The 17,885-nt window shown below is 33.9% G+C and overlaps 2 protein-coding genes across 2 annotated transcripts; both read left to right on the top strand.

The window, feature by feature from the left end:
* Positions 1–7,283: 7,283 nt before the first annotated feature.
* Positions 7,284–9,078, top strand: LOC138898312 (uncharacterized). Its single transcript, XM_070184359.1, has 4 exons — positions 7,284–7,472; positions 7,795–7,909; positions 8,042–8,895; positions 9,025–9,078. The coding sequence occupies exons 1-4, from the start codon at positions 7,284–7,286 to the stop codon at positions 9,076–9,078; spliced, it is 1,212 nt and encodes a 403-aa protein (XP_070040460.1).
* Positions 9,079–9,232: 154 nt separating this feature from the next.
* On the top strand, positions 9,233–13,983 carry LOC104119159 (metacaspase-1). The gene is made up of 5 exons (XM_033652264.2): positions 9,233–9,927; positions 12,208–12,538; positions 13,105–13,225; positions 13,297–13,518; positions 13,644–13,983. The coding sequence occupies exons 1-5, from the start codon at positions 9,567–9,569 to the stop codon at positions 13,701–13,703; spliced, it is 1,095 nt and encodes a 364-aa protein (XP_033508155.1). The 5' UTR covers positions 9,233–9,566; the 3' UTR covers positions 13,704–13,983.
* The last annotated feature ends 3,902 nt before the right edge of the window (positions 13,984–17,885 follow it).

The following is a 17,885-nucleotide window of genomic DNA, read 5'->3' as shown; positions in this document are numbered from 1 at the left end:
GTAAGTCGAGAAATGGTAAATGGTGCCTTTTAAGGTCTTAGAACACATAATTACTTATTAAATTTAAAGATGACATTTTGGATCTTCACATTAGTATTTTGGAAGAAATTCATCATATTTGGATTGAAGTGCATTTCAATGTTATCGATGTCCGTTGGGATTCTGAGTCTGAGAATAGATCCGTATGGTGATTTTGGTATTGGGAGCGCATCCAAAAATGGATTTGTAGGTCCGTAGGTCATTTTGGAGTTATTTGGCAAAAGTTAAAAATTTGAAGGTTTTTGAAAAGTTTGACTGGAAGTGGACTTTTTGATATCGGGGTCGGAATCTAATTTCAGAAGTTGGAGCATGTCCGTAATGTCAATTGTGGCTTGTGTGCACAATTTGAGGTCAATCGGACGTGATTTGATAGGTTTCGGCATCAATTGTGGAAGTTTGAAGTTTCAAGTTCATTGAATTCGAATTGAGGTGTGATTCGTCGTCCTGATGTTGTTTTGTGTGTTTTGAGGCCTCGATAAGTGTGTTTTATGTTATGAGACTTGTTGGTATATTTGGACGGGGTCCCGGGGGACTCGGGTGTGTTTCGGGTGGGCTACGAGACATTTTCCTCCTATTTTGAACTGCTGAATTTGTCATCTGGTTTTCCTTCATCGCGTTCGCGTCCTTGAACTCGCGTTCGCGTAGTGTTATTTTGGAGGGTGGAATATTTCCTCTTCACGTTCGTAGCTACCATCTCGCGTTCGCGAAGTTCTGCCACCTCCTTCTACGCGTTCACATTCCATATGTTGCTTTCCATATTTGTGCTTTGAAGTTATTTTGGTTAGATTTGAGCCGCCCCGGATGTCATATTACCCGAGGAGTTCATTTTGAGTATTGGTTTGCCTTCTTTCAGGTAAGTGTGTTTGTCTAACTTTGTTGAGAGAATTTTTCCTACTATTTGACATTGTTTGCTACATGCAGGGGTGATACATATATGAGGTGACGAGCATATATGTATGTGTCAGGGTAACTGTCACGACCAAATTTCACCTATAGGTCGTGAGGGCGCCCAACACTACAGTTAGGCAAGCCAACTTAATAAATTAAGCATATACTAACAAAATTTAAAACCGAAAAATAATAAAATCCAAATTCTACCAATGTGTGTGCCAAGACCTGGTGTCACAAGTGTACGAGCATCTAGTAGATTTTACAAAACCTCAAATACTGTCTGAAATAAAAATAGCCATAATGAAAAATATAAAGAGAGACACTAGTAGCTGCAGAACGGATCAGAGAAACAGCTCACCACTATGCCTCTGGATAACGTGGGTGTAAGATGATAGGTCCCCCACTAGTACTTGCCTCAGTTCCTGCACAAAAAGTACAGCAAGTGTAGTATGAGTACGTAAACAACGTATACCCAGTAAGTATCAAGCCTAATCTCGAAGTGGTAGAGACGAGATGGTCGACTTTGACACTCACTATGGGTCAATAATAATAATTGAAATATAACTAGGATATTTAAGTCAGCATGATTTACAGAATTTAAAATAATTTATTTAATCAACGAAAATAATCAAATTTCTTCAAATGCAACAATTCTCAATATATTAATTAAATTCTTTCAATTCAAATAATTTCCAATTTATCGATTAAATATCATTTACAGGAATAACAATTAATTCTTTAACAAGCAAGAATAATAATTCATTAAATTCTAAGGATTTTCCAATTTATCAACTAGCTTCGCACGTTGTAATAAACTATTAAAGTATCGTATAATTTTTATTATTAAGTACGATTTCTGCCGAGGACGTACGACCCGATCCAGAGTGTCGTGTACACTGTCGAGGGACGTGCGGCGCGATCCATAGATGCATCTATCCTGCCGAGGCGTTCGGCCCGCTCCATAAGAAAGGAGGCCATTTTTCTATGTACCTCCGGAAGGAGAGTATTTTTATTATAAGATAAATTCGGGAGGAGAACAATTTCTTTTTAGCAATTAATTGATTTAAACAGAAAATCAAGCATGTGAGATTTTCATCATTTAATATCTTTATCTAACAATTTATAATATATTTATATATATCAATTAATATTAATTAAGCAAAGAATACAATGAACTTGATATATATCAATTAATATTAATTAAACAAAGAATACAATGTACACAAGTAATTCATGCTTTGAGTCCTAAACTACCCGGACTTTAGCATTAATAGTAGCTACGCACGGACTCTCGTCATCTCGTGCGTACATAGCCCCCGCAATTAGCAATAATTATTCAATTTAATTCCTATGGGGAAATTTCCCCCTCACAAAATTAGACAAGAGACTTACCTCGTCTCAAAGTCCACTTTTCGATTATCACGTTGCGTAAAATTCTTGATTCGATGGCGAAAAATCCAAAACTATTCAAAAGTTATATAAAATAATTAATAGATGTTCAATAATTCGAAATTCATCTATTAAATAAATTACCCTGTCCAAAATGGTAAAAATTCTAAAATTCACCCCGCGCCCAAGTGCCCGGATTCTGAAAATTTTCGGATGGAAACGTTACCCATAATCTCAAGAACTCAAATATATAATTTCTACCCAATTCCATAACTATTTTCGTGGTTAAAATCTCATTTTTATAAAAATCTAGGGTTTTCAACTAAACCTTTGATTTCTAAGATAAACTGGTTATAATCTATGTATTTAATTCAAGGGGTGTAGAATTAACTTACCTCCAAATTGCTAGTTGAAATTTTCTCTCAAAAAGCTCAGAAATCGCCCAAACATGAAAGAAAAATGAACAAAAATGGACTAAGTTTCGTCCGTTTTAAGCTTCTGCCCAGACAAATTTTTTACACTTGCGGAAGGTGTTCGCACCTGCAAAAAAGCCTCGCATGTGCAAGATTTTTTCTCTTGGACTAGCTCTGCACCTGCGCCCAAAGGACCGCACCTGCGCGTCCGTTTCTGCGCCCAATTCTTCGCATCTGCGATGGCCGGGCAGATCCTCCCCTTCGCACTTGCAGCTGACCATGCGCATGTGCGATCATACCAGAAGTTGGAAGCTTGAGCTCTTCTTCAAAATTCCAAAATTCATCCGAGCTTTGTCCGGCTAACACTCGCGGCCCCCGGAGCCCCGCCCGAACATACCCACATATTTGAAATCATAAAACGGACTCGCTCGAACTCACAGAACGTGTAAAACAACATCAAATCTAAGAATCATACCCCAAACCAAATTGATTCAAACTTAAGAATTTCAAGTTTTTCAATTTACTTCCAGTGCGCCGAAATATACTTAAACTATTGGAATGACACGAAAATTTGCGTGCAAGTTTTAAATAACTATACGGAACTATTCCCTAACTCGGAATTCCAAACAGACTTCAATTACTCAAAATCCTACTCCAAAGCAAATTTAAAGAATATTAAACCTTCAAATAGTTGATTTTTACTATTAAGCGTCAAAATGCTCCCGGGTTATCCAAAACCCATTTCGGACATACGCTCAAGTCCAAAATCATCATACGAACCTATTAAAATCGTCAAATCCCGATTCCGATGTCGTTTTCTCAAAATGTTGACCAAAGTCAAACTTATCAATTTAAAGCTAACTTTAGGAACCAAGTGTTCCTATTTCAACCCAAACACTTCCAAATCCCGAACCAACCATCCCCGTAAGTCATAAATTAATAAAAGCATATTCGGGGAGTTTTATTTTAGAGAACGGATTTCTAAAAGTTAAAATGACCGGTTGGGTCATTACAGTAACCATGCTCGGGGGTAAAATATGTTATAAACTGTGTCTTGTAGAATTACGTGATCTTCTTGCCTCATACCTTACTTGGCTCCTAGATACCAAGAACATAGTATTAAATGTTAGAAACTAAGACTTAGCTTATTATAACTTCATCAAATTTGATGGAAATTCTGAGAATACATTGGCGTGTTTAATTCGGTCATCAATATGTATAATCATTAATACATTGCTACGACCGACATTCTTGAGATACTAGATTCTATACTTGTGTTGTAGATCATTTGTAAAATTTATGGGAATACTTGAATAAAAAGGTTCTTGTGGGTTTATTGAACTATTGTTGGCTTGGAAAGTTGTGATTGAGATTCATTTGAAATATTCGTTTAAACACTCCCCGTGACGTTATTTATGCTTCCTGCCTTGTTTGTCATTGATATACATATGCTTGGTAAGGAAGAGTGTAAAGCACGAAGGGTGATGGCGTGTCTTTGTATATGCATTATCATGTGAGGGAGAGTGTAAAGCACGAATGGTGATGACGTGCCATATTATTGAGAGTAAAAGTATGAAGGGTGATGCAGTGCCATATCATTGTGAGTAAAAGCACGAAGGGTGATGTCGTGCCATGTCATGTGAGTAAAAGCATGAAGGGTGATGCCGTGCCATTGTATTTATATTATTACGCTTTCATGTTACGGTGAGTTCATGGCACGAAGGGTGTTTCAGTGCAAGTGAGGACGAGAGACATGCATTATGTTGTGATATTTCTTTCTTTAAAAGCACGAGGGATAATGCCGTGATGCCGTGCCAGTAGAAGCACGAAAGGTGATGCCTTGCCATTATATTTATATTATTACACTTTCATGATATGGTGAGTTCGTGGCATGAAAGGTGTTTCCGTGCAAGTGAGGACGCGAGACATGCATTATGTTGTGATATTTCTTTCTTGCATATACCTTCATGTCTTTACCTGGAGTTGTTATTGTCATGTTCATGGTTCTTATGTGATATGTCATTACTGTTCTGTCTTTACCCTCTATCACCTTGTTGTCATGTTATCATGCCTTCTATTTGCTTAAACTTGCTAATATCATGCCTATTTCCTGTTGTTAGGATTTGATCCATGCCATCTGTTTTGTTGCACTTAAACGTAGGTCTTCTTCCATACTAGTCATTCTTGTCCCTACTTGCTAACTTATAAAGATCATTTGTCCGCTTCCTTATTTGTCATATTTGTCTTCATGCCTTCACCTTACTAGTTAGTCGAAATTACATTCCTTTTTCCTAATCATTGTCATTACCTATATGCTTTCTGTTCAGTCTGTTACTAATGTTCTCATGTACACTCTCGTCCCCCATAGTTATTTGCGTATTTCCCACTGTCATTTCTGTTATCGGCATTCATGTCATTTGGCCGATACTGCTTTACGCATAATTGGTGAGGATGAGATAAATGCACGAAGGGTATTGCCGTGCCGTTGAATTTGATGTCTTTGGGTATATTTTCACATTATGAAAGTTTTGATGTGATTGTTGTAATTTATTGGCTTTCGCTCTCAGGAAAGGATTGGGTGAGATTTTGATACCTGTTGAATTATGTTTTCCCTTAGTACTCCGTTATTGCTTTGTATAATCATTTCGTATCCTCTACTATGTTGTGCTGTAGTATAGTTTTATTGTTAGTTACATTACAAGTTTTATCAATGAGCATCTTTTAACCAAAGTCTCTTCACTACTTCGACGATGTTAGACAAGATATTTACTCAGTACATGGGGTCGGTTGTACTGATACTATGCTTCTGCACATTGTGTGCACATATTGGTTGTTGTTGTTGCTGTGTTCTATGGTTGCCGGGATTGGAGATGTACCTGCGTTCCTGTTGTAGCTGCCTTTTGTTCATGGTAGCCCTAAATTTATAAAAAAAACTCTGTTTATGTATTTTTCAAACAGAAGATGTATTTACTTCATATCAACTTGTAAATTCTATTCTTAGAAGCTCATGATTTGTACTACCAGTCCTTGGGGATGTATAAGACTTAGATAACTCATTTGTTAAATTGTGTTATTAAATTAATTGAAAATGGAAAATCGTTAATTGGCTTACCTAACGGGTTGGGTTAGGTGCCATCACGACTAGTGAATTTCGGGTCGTGACACCTCCGATGTATATAATTGTTAGTCTCTTTTTCTTTTATAAATACTTTCAATAATTAATTACCTAAAAGACATCACCAATGCATGTTAACTTTTATCCTCTCTCTTTTTTTTTTTTTTTTTACTTTTAAAGAGTTTTGATTTAACTTTAGGTATAAATTTCTAGAAGTCATAATTTTCAGTGGTAATGTTAATTTAAAAATAAATTAATTTACATCCATAATATGTAAAATTCTAACTATAAATGATATTTAAACTTTAAATAAAACTAATATACTTGAAACTTTGAAATAACTATAAATTTAAAAAATTGTCCTCAGCGAACTTGATTTTGGAACTTCAAAATCATTAATGGTGAGTTTAGGTAGTGTTAACTTTTATTTGGTCTTGAATATAATATTAGAAAGAATTCAGACTTAGACCAATAAGAATCTAGCCAGTATATTTACATAAGAAAAGGTTTCACTTATCGTATTTATAGTTTTGATGAATTTTAAATGAACAAATAAGAATTCTATGTACTTAAGTTACAAAGAACAAATTTCACATGCTAAAAACAGACATCTAATATTTAAATTTAAAAAAAATCATGTTAGACTCAAACCAAGAAAAGAAAAAAAGAATAGAGCAGAACAAGTTCTTAAACTTTTAATATCTTTTGTTATAAAAATAGCTTAACCTAATTTTTCTACATAAAATATTAATTTTAGAATCTTGATACATTAAATTAAATTATATTTTTTTTATTGTCTTGAAAAATTGAAAATTGTTTTATTCCTTATACAATTATTAGCATAAAGTTTTTATACTTCATTTATACCATTATATGCGTTACAATCCCATTACAATTTTATTATTTTTTTGTACTATGTTATTATTAATATAATATTAATAAAAGAGACGTTGAGTGAGATATAACAACATAACATATTTTTTATATTTTATATAATAATGATAATAAAATCTCTAAACTCCAAATACCATATAACTAATTCAACCAAATATCATCTTATATTGAATTTAGGTATTGTATAAATGTAATAACATTCATTTTGATCAGTTGAACAAATATCACATTTAGTATAACATCAATTGCTAATTTTTAATTATTTTGTATAGGGTATAGATGACATGAAAGCTCTAGGCGGAGATGGCTTCAATGCCTATTTTTTCAAACAAGTATGGTCAGTAATAGGGAAGGATGTTACCACTATTGTATTGTATTTCTTTAATACTATTTTTATGTATAAACGTATTAACTGCACATTAGTGACCCTTATCCCTAAAGTAAAAACCCCCTCAACTGTTAAGGAGTTTAGACCAATTTTCTGTTGTACAGTACTTTACAAAGTGATATTTAAGATCTTAACTAGTAGGCTTCAAAGTGTAATGGATATCCTTGTAGACAATTGCCAATCAACTTTTGTGCCTGGGAGAGTAATTAGTGATAATATTATCCTCAGCCATGAGTTGGTTAAAGGTTACGGGAGGAGGGATATATCTCCAAGGTGCATGGTCAAGGTTGATATGCAGAAAGCATATGACTCATTGGAATGGAATTTTATTGAGCAAATTTTGGTAAATTTGAACTTCCTTGTACATACAATGGGTGATGAAGTGCCTAAGTAATGTCTCCTACTCCATTTGTATTAATGGATGGCCTACAGAACCATTTGCTGCTAAAAGAGGGAGACAGGGTGATCCCATGTCACCATTCCTCTTTGTCTTGGCCATGGAATATTTTTCTAGGCTTCTGAAGAGATTGCATGATATTTCAAATTTTAACTATCATCGTAGATGCTCAAAGCTTCAACTATTTCAATTGGGATTTGCCGACGATCTACTCATGTTTTGTAGAGGAGATGTAGTTTATATCCAGCTACTTTTTGAGTGCTTTCAGGAGTTTTCTAAAGCCTCTGGTCTTGTTGCTAATAAGGAAAAAAGTTCTGTATACTTTGGGGGAGTAGATATGGCCACACAACAGGCTATCCTAGATCTACTCGAGTTTTTCAAAGGTGATATGCCATTCAGATATTTGGGAGTGCCACTTAGTACTAAAAGATTATCGGTCATCTAGTGTCAACCAATACTTGAAAGAATGCTGGGAAGGGTCACAAGCTAGACATCAAAATTCTTGTCCTATGCAGGGAGGGTACAATTGATTAAGAATGTACTTTTCTCCATTCAAGTTTTTTGGTCACAAGTGTTTGTATTGACGAAAAAAGTAATAAAACTCATTGAAGCTACATGTAGAAAATTTCTATGGACTGGAGGCGTAGAGTTGACTAAGAAGGCATTGCTTGCTTGGGAGAAGATATGCTACCCTAACGTTGCTGGTGGTTTAAACATCTTGGATATTACTGTATGGAATATGGCATCCATTAGCAAGCTATTGTGGAATCTTTGTTGCAAAAAGGACAAGATGTGGGTAAAATGGGTACACTCATATTACATAAAGGAACAGCAAATATGGGAGATTATGCCCACACAAGTATCATGGGTGGTACAGAAGATTCCGAAGATCAGAAGCTATGTCCAAAAAGCTGGGATAATGGAGGCCGATCTAAGGAACACGACACAGTTCTCTGTAAAGAAGATGTGTATACTTATGAGAGGAGACTTCCCTAAAGTGCAATGGAGGAAGATTGTCTGCAATAATCTTGGTTCTGAAAAGTGGATCTTTATTCTTAGGCTTGCAGCTCATGGGAAACTAGCTACAAAGGATAGATTGATGAAGTGGGGTGTTATAAGTGGCCAAGAGTGCCCATTGTGCTTAACGCAGAATGAGAGCATAAATCACATATTCTTCCAATGTGATATGTCAATTCAAGTGTGGTGTAAACTATTACAATGGCAAGGGATTAACAGAGCCGCCATGCCTTGGCTTGAGGAGCTGAAATGGGCAGAAGACTATGCTAGAGGAAGAAGCGCAACTGCAGAAATTTATCGAATGACACTGGCATCAGGTGTGTATCACTTGTGGATAGAGAGGAATCAAAGAGTATTTCAAGCTAAGCAAACAGATCCGAAAATTATTATCATGCGGATTATTCAGAAAATTTTTTATATAGGATCCATGAGGAGTAGACTAAAAGTAACATTTATAAAGTTCAATTTTTATCATGTGCAGAGGGAGCTTGGTAGTTTCAGGTGGTTAGTAGTACTTGATGTCATAGTTGGTTAGTTGCTTTGTTGCGGTTTGGAGATGTCAAATTGGAATAGTTTAGTTCTGCTTGTACATATCACAAATGGTTATAAAAAAATTTTATTTCCCAAAAAAAAAAAAAAAAAGTTATTCTTCTGGCACGTTTTATATTAATTGAAGTACGTAATTCTGTGATCTAACACACATTAAACCTACTACTTTTCAACCCATTGGTCGTCAGCTCCTCTTGCCGACTCCTAATTTACCTGTGTTTCCTCAATCTCCGTCTCTTCTGTTAATTCGTTTCCTCTTCTTTGATTTTCTCGATTTCTTCTCCCCTTTCCAAAACCCTGTTCTCCATATTTCTCAATTCCAATTTTCTTCATTCAATTTATCAATTTTTTCGCACATAGATCAGCCATATTGTTTCTCTCTGAATTTCTTTTACCCTTTTACAAACAAAAATCCCTGAATTCTCAATTTCCTTATTTACTAAATTCGTCAAATAATAAGCACACAGATCAGCGATGATGATGCTAGTAAACTGTTCCAATTGTCATACACCATTACAGCTACCACCAGGTGCACGATCCATTCGCTGTGCGATTTGTCAGGCAGTAACACAGTTGGCTGATCCACGTACTGCTCCTCCGCCATCATCTAATCAATACAATCACCCACCACCTGCTTCCTCTCCCTCTCCCTACAACCACGCACCTCCCGGTCCCCCACCCAATGCTCATGGTAGAAAGAAAGCTGTGATTGTTGGTATATCCTATAGGTACTCTAGGCATGAGCTGAAAGGGTGTCTCAATGATGCTAAGTGCATGAGACATCTCTTGATGAACAAGTTCCATTTTCCTGAGTCCTCCATTCTAATGCTTACCGGTAAAATACCCAATCTTGATTACTTTTCATCTGTTAGCAGTTTTATATATTAACCTTGTGTATAAACTAGGATAGTTTCTTTGATCTCGTTTTAAAATTGTTTTGTTGCTTAGGATTAGGAGTTCATTTAGCTGAGGGAATTAGCTTCGGATTGAGACACAGTTGATTGATATAACTTTTTGGATATATAATGAAAGGAAAAATTGGGGCAAGAGTATCTATTTCTGCTCGACCTTAATATTTATGTTTTTTTTTTTCTAGGACCTTCAGCAAAGGTACTGTTCAGATACTTTTTACAGCTGAGTTGGTAGTTGTATCCTAGGAAAATTGAAACTGGTAGTTACTTTGTTCAGAATTGTAGTGAAAGAGTGTTATCTTAATAGGCTGTGATTGTTCTGAGATTAATGTACCTGAAATAGTGTTTTATCGAGTATTTAATGTGTAAATTTATTTTGGGCAAAATGATTTAAGCTTGTGGAACGGATAATGTATGATCTGCAGTTTAGGGGAGTAATACATGGCTTTTCTTGTTCTATATCTGGGAGGCATATATGCTAGGAATTCCTTGCTGTAGGTAGGGGTGTTCACGGTTCGGTTTGGTCGGTTTTTTATTAAAACCAAAACCAAACCAATTTACTCGGTTTTTAAAATTTTAAAACCAAAACCAAACCAAATAACAAACCATCGATTTGGTTGTTGTTGGCTTGGTTCGAGTTTTCGGTTCTTAATAAGCTAATGATAAGTCGATAATAGTAAAACAACACTATACAACAATATTTTAAGTACTACTAGAGCATAAATTCAAATACCTACAATGATAGTTCTTTTAGCTATTTACATTTGAAATTGTAGCATATAATATAAAGCAGAGTATTAAAATTGTAGCAATAATATAAAATAGAAAACTGTATCGGGTGAACTAAGTGCAGTACATGATAGAATCAAAAGAACAAGCCAAAATAAAGGTTCCAAAGTACAAACAACTTTGTCCATTTAAAAGTAAAAATTATGTATTTAAACTAAAAAAAGAATGATAGAATCCATAATATCATATTCAATTTGAGTAGCTTTTTTTGACTTTTGTGATAGATTTTTTTGTAACTCTTCTGTTAGGCAAAAGTAGATACGTAGGGTTAGAGAATTTGAGTCTCTGAAGGAAAAGAAATTGGCCAATTCCTTTTACTTTGGGCTTAGGCAATCTTTTAAGATATAAGTAGTATAAACCAAAATATGTATATAATAATTAAAATGCAGAAAATATTTAAAATTATTTACAAAAAGATATGATACTTTATATAAATAGTTATTAAATTTTATATAAAATTTATCGGTTTGGTTCGGTTTATTTTTCGGTTTTTTATAATAGAACCAAAACCAAACCAAATATTATCAGTTTTTAAAATTTAAAACCAAAACCAATCCAAATCAAGAAAAATATCGGTTTACTTAATCGGTTTGGTTCGGTTTTCGGTTTGGATCGGTTTTTTGTCAAACCATGAACAACCCTAGCTGTAGGCAAGGTGGCTGCCACAATGAGCTGAATGCTTTTCTAGTAAGTTTAGGGAATAGTAGTTTAAAAGTAAATATAAATCAAGCTGCCAATGTAAATAACACTACATAAGCTTATACGATAGCAACTTTATCAAAAACAAAAACTTCATATGGTGTCAAGCGGAACTTTGATTGATTGATCTACACCTCCCGGAAGATACCAGATTGCAGACAAGTAAGATTATGGTTATGTTTTCTTTTTTTGGGCAAATCGATACACAAAAATCCTTTTCCCTATATACGTATGATTCCCGAACAATGCGAAATGCGCAAATTACCTTTCCAAAGTCCCTTTTAAGCGTAGGAATGATTGTCAATAACGTTTCGGTGCTCAAGGGATAGCCTAGTGTGGTAAGGGTCATCCACCTTCAACTATAAGGGTGGTTAAAGTCACCAAGGGAGCAACTGAGAAAAAGCCACTATTGGGCTCCTAGGTAGGGGTGGCGGATGTCTTCAAAATCTAACATCTGACATTAAGGGTATTGGTGGACCAGGAGTCGTATTAATAGCTTTGTTATCATTGTTTTTTTCTTTATTAGTTAGTCTTGGAATCTCTAGAGTCTTTTAATAACTAGCAACATTCTAAGGCATTACATTTTCCTTTGTACCTAACAAATTTTCAAGAATGAATAGTATTATGATTTTAGGTCCACACTCTTCTATTGGCTGAAACAATTATTTATCATAGTTCATCCATTGTACCTTCTCTTGTCTAAATTCATGATGCAGAAGAGGAGACCGACCCATACAGAACTCCGACTAAACAGAACATGCGCATGGCATTATATTGGCTTGTACAAGGTTGCCAACCGGGAGACTCGCTGCTATTTCATTATTCTGGTCATGGCTCAAGGCAAAGGAATTACAATGGAGATGAAGTGGATGGATATGATGAAACTTTATGTCCCCTGGACTTCGAAACTCAGGGTATGATTGTTGATGATGAAATCAATGCGACAATTGTCAAGCCTCTTCCTGACGGAGTAAAGCTTCATGCAATAATAGATGCTTGCCACAGTGGAACCGTTCTAGACCTGCCATTTCTTTGCAGAATGAGTAGGTAGGTCACTGCTCCTTAGTAATTTGTGGTATCTTTCTTTGGTAGAAGTTGTTGTCTATTGTTTGAAACATTTAAGAGTAACTGGATGTACAAGAGGTTGAATTTCGTGAAATATGTTTAATGGGTATTCATTTGACACCTATGAGAACCTAACCCGGATCAAAGGTTACGGAAGTATATGTTGTTCTGTTTCATCTAAGGTTGGGGCAGATAAATGAGAGCTGTCTCACAAATAAGTTCTTCTGACATTTGAGAAATGATATGTTCCATGTCCATGAACGATTTTTCAGTTCGAGTTTAATTGATTTGACTAAACAGAAAAATCTACAAATATCATGAAGTTAGGCAATACATATGGTGCCCTATGTTACTGTCCTGATTTATAAGACATCTTGGGATTATCCATCATTGAAAATGTTTTATGCTTTTTTCGTTTTTTAGAAGTCATATCAACTACTTGACCATTCTAATGATTATTATTCCCTTAACCATCAATTGTCTTCAGCTTTTTTTAGATTCCACTCGTTTTTACGATAATGCTTATTCTTTTAACTTCCTCGAAATAGGAGCGGGCAATATGTGTGGGAAGACCATCGTCCTCGTTCTGGTATTTGGAAAGGAACTAATGGTGGTGAAGTCATCTCTTTTAGTGGTTGTGATGATAATCAAACTTCTGCTGATACATCTGTAAGTTTGATTAATCTTTTTCCGGTTTAAGTAGAAATTATTAGGAGACACCTAATGACTTTGATCTGCAGGCTCTTTCAAAAGTAACTTCAACGGGTGCTATGACTTTCTGTTTCATTCAAGCAATTGAGCGCGGTCATGGAACCACATACGGAAGTATATTGACCGCAATGCGAAATGCCATTCGGCAAGCCGGAAGTTCAGGGGGTGACTTTGGTGGCGGTGCTGTCACATCTCTCATTTCCATGCTTTTGACAGGTGGTAGTGTTGGTATGGGTGGAGGCTTTAGTCAGGTAACTTCAGCATATTTAATTATTGTACTACTTAAGTGTAATGCATTTTTTTACTTAATTTTCCTGAATTATAGAATTCAAATGTAGTTGTTGACCTTTTCTCTTTTATGTCGCACTTTTTCCAGGAGCCCCAGTTAACAGCTTGCCAGCCATTTGATGTGTATGCGAAGCCATTCTCCTTGTGAAACTCCTTCTGGCCTCCCCCCTCCTTGGTGTGTTTGGATTTTGGATTGTTTGTAAAGATAGAAATTTTATCGGCCTCTATAATATGCTGCTTATGCATGAGAATGCGAATAGCTTTCTGATGGTTCTTAATAATGGAATTATTGTCAACATAGCTGGCCCTTTAACTGTTGCAGTATCTACTGATTTACTGAATTTTCTTAAGGACCTTTGTTCAAGAAATTAACTGAGATGTGACCCTTTTTACTATTGGTTGTTCAGACTTCAGAAATTTGATGCTTACATTCGCTTTTGCTCCTCTGTTTGTTAAAAAAGTTGTGTTTGAAACCTTTCTTGGATTAGACTACACACCACCTCTTGGCCTTTGCACGAGATGTGAAGGCTTGGACGCCGAGTCTCAGAATACTATTTTTGATCCTTGTCTTTTCTAAATTTCTTCTTTTTTTAATGATCTATTATTTTCTCTATGAATTCCTGTAAATATTTTTCTTTTATTCAATCCATTAATCATACAAGTTTTAGTGGAGATGTCTACCTACTCCCTGAAGTGTCAGGCAAGGATTACTTAGGGCAGCTTGCATACTCAGTTTTTGATCTTTGAAGAAGTGTTTGCTTGAGCCCTTCTCAAAATAAATAAATAAATACTTGGTCATTGTTATGTTTGTATTAATTACTCAGGATACAGGAGAGACCAAAGGAATTTGCTGCAAGGTTTGAGTAACCTGGTATCTGTTTTTCTTATTTGTGAAAATTGCGGTTTTAGTTCCTAGTTTTTAATCAGATGGTACAGTTTTTCTTTGTCCTATTTTTTCCTTAATGTGCTTGTAATACTATTAAAAAAAATGCAAAAATGGGATCTTAATATGTGAATTGAAAGTTATGTGTCTTTCACATAACACACTATGATTTATAAATTATTCATTGTTGAACTTAATTGATTTTAAAATATACCAACTGCTTATTATATAGCAAACTTATTTAAGTTTTACTACATTTAGTTGTCTTATGCACGGTAATGTTTATTTCTTTTTTGAACCTATAAACTAAGAGCTCATTTGGATTGACTTATTTTAAGTGTTTTTAAGTCATTTTGTAGTGTTTGGATAAAATAAAAAGCATTTTAAAGCTAAAATAACAAAAATAAGCCAAAAGCCACAAGCTAGAATTCCTAACATATGAGTTTCAGCTTAAAAGGCACTTAAAACAAGCACATCCAAACGGGCTCTAAGTATTAGAAGCAGAATTATGTTTGAAATTATTAAAACTAGTGGAGCAAATTTTTATTATGTCTACTATGAGAAAAAATCAGGTGAGTGAGTATTAATGGAATTCTTTTTATTTTATTTTCTTTCCTATCCTTTACCGTATTTTGTTGACGACGATGAATAAGATACAGGAAGTATAGAATGTTTTCTTTTCCACCCATCCGCAGATGGAACAGGGGAGAAGTAGCCCTTTAAATGTATTACTGATTTCATATTCTTCTCCTCAGTTTTATATTGTATAACTTTTTTTTTAAGTATTGATAATCAATTTTTTTTTTCATCCAAAGGAGAATATTATTATATATCAATAAGTAGCATTAAAATGGACTTTGGGAATTTTTTTTTTTTTTTTTTGGGGGGGGGGGGGGGGGGGGGCTCTTCTATGTTAGCATTGACAATTATACATTATAATTGATTTGGCGCTTGAAGACACCAGGTTTGGTTAGGGAGAAAGAGAGGGAAATTCAGTTGTTTATTTCCCCTTGGTGAAAAAATGATGACTTGCTTTTTGTTGTTTGGTATGGGTGCAATGAAAGTAATTGAATATGCGTTTTTATTTTGGTCCAGCTTCTGCTATATAGTATTTTTTTTTATTTTTCTCCAGTGTTAAAAAAGTTTACACGAAAATACTCAACATCTTCAGTTTCACTTCACTCCTTTTAAAACTTCCTTACCAAACAAAAGAAGTTAAATGACCTATATTCCTTCATTTTTACTTTTGCTCATCTCTCTTGTTTTTACATCCCTACCAAACATATTGATTTTGTTATTTGAAAAGATACCTTAAATTTTACACTCAATGTAATATAATCTTTGGGGTTACTAATTTTGAATTTTATTGCCAAAGTACTGCAAACTAAAATGATTTCCTAAACATTTACCAAGCATCTGAATATGTGTTTATCTCATGAGAAAATACTTATTTTTTATATATGTCAGATCACCAGCAAATCTAAAACAGATTATAATGCACTCAAACGTCAAAAGATGGGTGTATTTCATGTGAAAAAGGACTTATCTTTTGACATACTGGACTCGCAAGCAATGTCTAAGAAAAAGAATATAATGTAACCAAAGTATGATTTTTATTTCCATGACATTCTGTAATTGCACTAATAGTAAAAAAAATTCAAGAATGGAATACATTCGTAATGTCTGTACTGCTTGAAAGTTTACACTAATAAATGTGTAAACACAACGGTTTACACTAATAGTTGATCTATGTTTTTACTATTTTTAGTTGCCTACAAGCACAACGGTTAATAACGGCTAATATAACGAAAAATGTTTATCTGCATATGATATTTGCATCAAACAAAATAATTTGACTAAGAGTAATAAACTACTATGAATATATGTATTACTTATAGCCTGTTTGGCCAAGTTTCTCAAGAGGTCAAAAGTTTTTTTTTTTCTTTCAAAAGCACTTTTTTTTTTTAACTTAGGTGTTTGGCCAAGCTTTTTGGGGGGGAAAAGTGCTTTTGGAAAGAAGCAGAAGCAGTTTCCGAGAAGCAGAAAAAAATAGTTTCTTCCCAAAAACAGAAGCAGAAGCAGTTTTGACTTTTCTTCTTACCAAAAATACCCATAACAAAATATAGTATATACCAAAATAACCATTAAACCTAATACTTAGGATATTAATTTATAAATATTTCTTATTATTTTTAGGATAGCTTTCTAATATATAGTGACTTTAGGGGTGAATGCTTTTATATTTGTTGAATGATTTTTAATATATTTAACTTATATTAAAAGAATTAAGTACTTTTAAATTTTATTTTCATATTTTACTTAAATAAAATGAAAAGATTTAATTACTGCGTGTAATAACAAATTTTTGAGATTATTTATTTACGTATAATATTAACTATTAAGTAAACCTATTCATGTCTTTATTCGTAATTTGATACTTAAAAGCACTTTCTGAAAAGCTTGGTCAAACACAAATTATTGCTCAAAAGTATTTTTTAGAGTTATTAGCCAAACACAAACTGCTTCTCTTTAAAAGTACTTTAAAAACACTTTTGAAAAAAGCACTTCTCAAAATAAGCTGATTTATCCAGCTTCGCCAAACAGGCTATACACGATACATACTTTTGCATTTTATAGTGTGAAAATAAAAGTATATATATATATATATATATACATACTTTTGAAAGTGTGAGTATTTCCTTTATTCCATTTATAACAATTGACAATTCCATATATGCTGGAATTTGAAAAGTCAAAAGTCCATATGATAACTTATACGGAGAAAGTGTGTTCAATTTAGTAAACCTACAGAAAGTCAAAAGGTCATATGCTAGTAACTTATATGGAGAAAGTGTGTGTTCAATTTGGTTAAACCTATAGAACCACTATTGGTTACTAGACACATTGTCTTAAATATAACTAGTATTTGTACTCGCGCGATATGTGGACACAAACTATGTCAAATTATGATTTATATTGTCTAGGTTATGTGTAAATAATCTTAGTATTTAAACTTTCACATAAAAAATATAGATAATCATTATATATTAAGAAAGAAGATGACATGAAATCATTTTTCAAATTTCGTTGTGGATAAACTATTTTTTTTTTTAAAATCTGTAACAACATAATCTCTTAATTTTATTGCTTGCATTTCATTCCGCGATCAATATTAAAAAATATTAAACATGTCATGTTGTGATTTATCTTGTTTTAGCATATTAAATCATATTATTTTAATAAAATTCTTATTAAAACTTGATTTTACATCTCAAGTTCAAATATATCTTATCCTTCTATATTTTTTTCTCTTTTTGTTTTTTGCTTATAGTTATTGTATTACTCATTACTTAGTATTGTCATACTGTCATGTGATTTTATTAGTTTACCAACTGACTTAATGTCTTGATTATTTTCCTTATAATAATTATACATAATTATATTTTT

This window comes from Nicotiana tomentosiformis, chromosome 1 (genome assembly GCF_000390325.3).
Source record: "Nicotiana tomentosiformis chromosome 1, ASM39032v3, whole genome shotgun sequence".
In the NCBI taxonomy this organism is placed as follows: Eukaryota; Viridiplantae; Streptophyta; class Magnoliopsida; order Solanales; family Solanaceae; genus Nicotiana; species Nicotiana tomentosiformis.
Note: the sequence above shows the minus strand (reverse complement) of the source record. Positions and strands in the feature narration are given on the sequence as shown.

Coding starts and splice junctions, on each gene's coding strand:
- LOC138898312 (XM_070184359.1), top strand. CDS start 7,284: ATGGATATCCTTGTAGACAATTGCCAATCAACTTTTGTGCCTGGGAGA. Junction 7,910..8,041: donor TCTACTCGAGTTTTTCAAAG/GTGATATGCCAT, acceptor TGTCCTATGCAG/GGAGGGTACAATTGATTAAG. Junction 8,896..9,024: donor GGATAGAGAGGAATCAAAGA/GTATTTCAAGCT, acceptor TATCATGTGCAG/AGGGAGCTTGGTAGTTTCAG.
- LOC104119159 (XM_033652264.2), top strand. CDS start 9,567: ATGATGATGCTAGTAAACTGTTCCAATTGTCATACACCATTACAGCTA. Junction 13,226..13,296: donor AAACTTCTGCTGATACATCT/GTAAGTTTGATT, acceptor TTTGATCTGCAG/GCTCTTTCAAAAGTAACTTC. Junction 13,519..13,643: donor TGGGTGGAGGCTTTAGTCAG/GTAACTTCAGCA, acceptor CACTTTTTCCAG/GAGCCCCAGTTAACAGCTTG.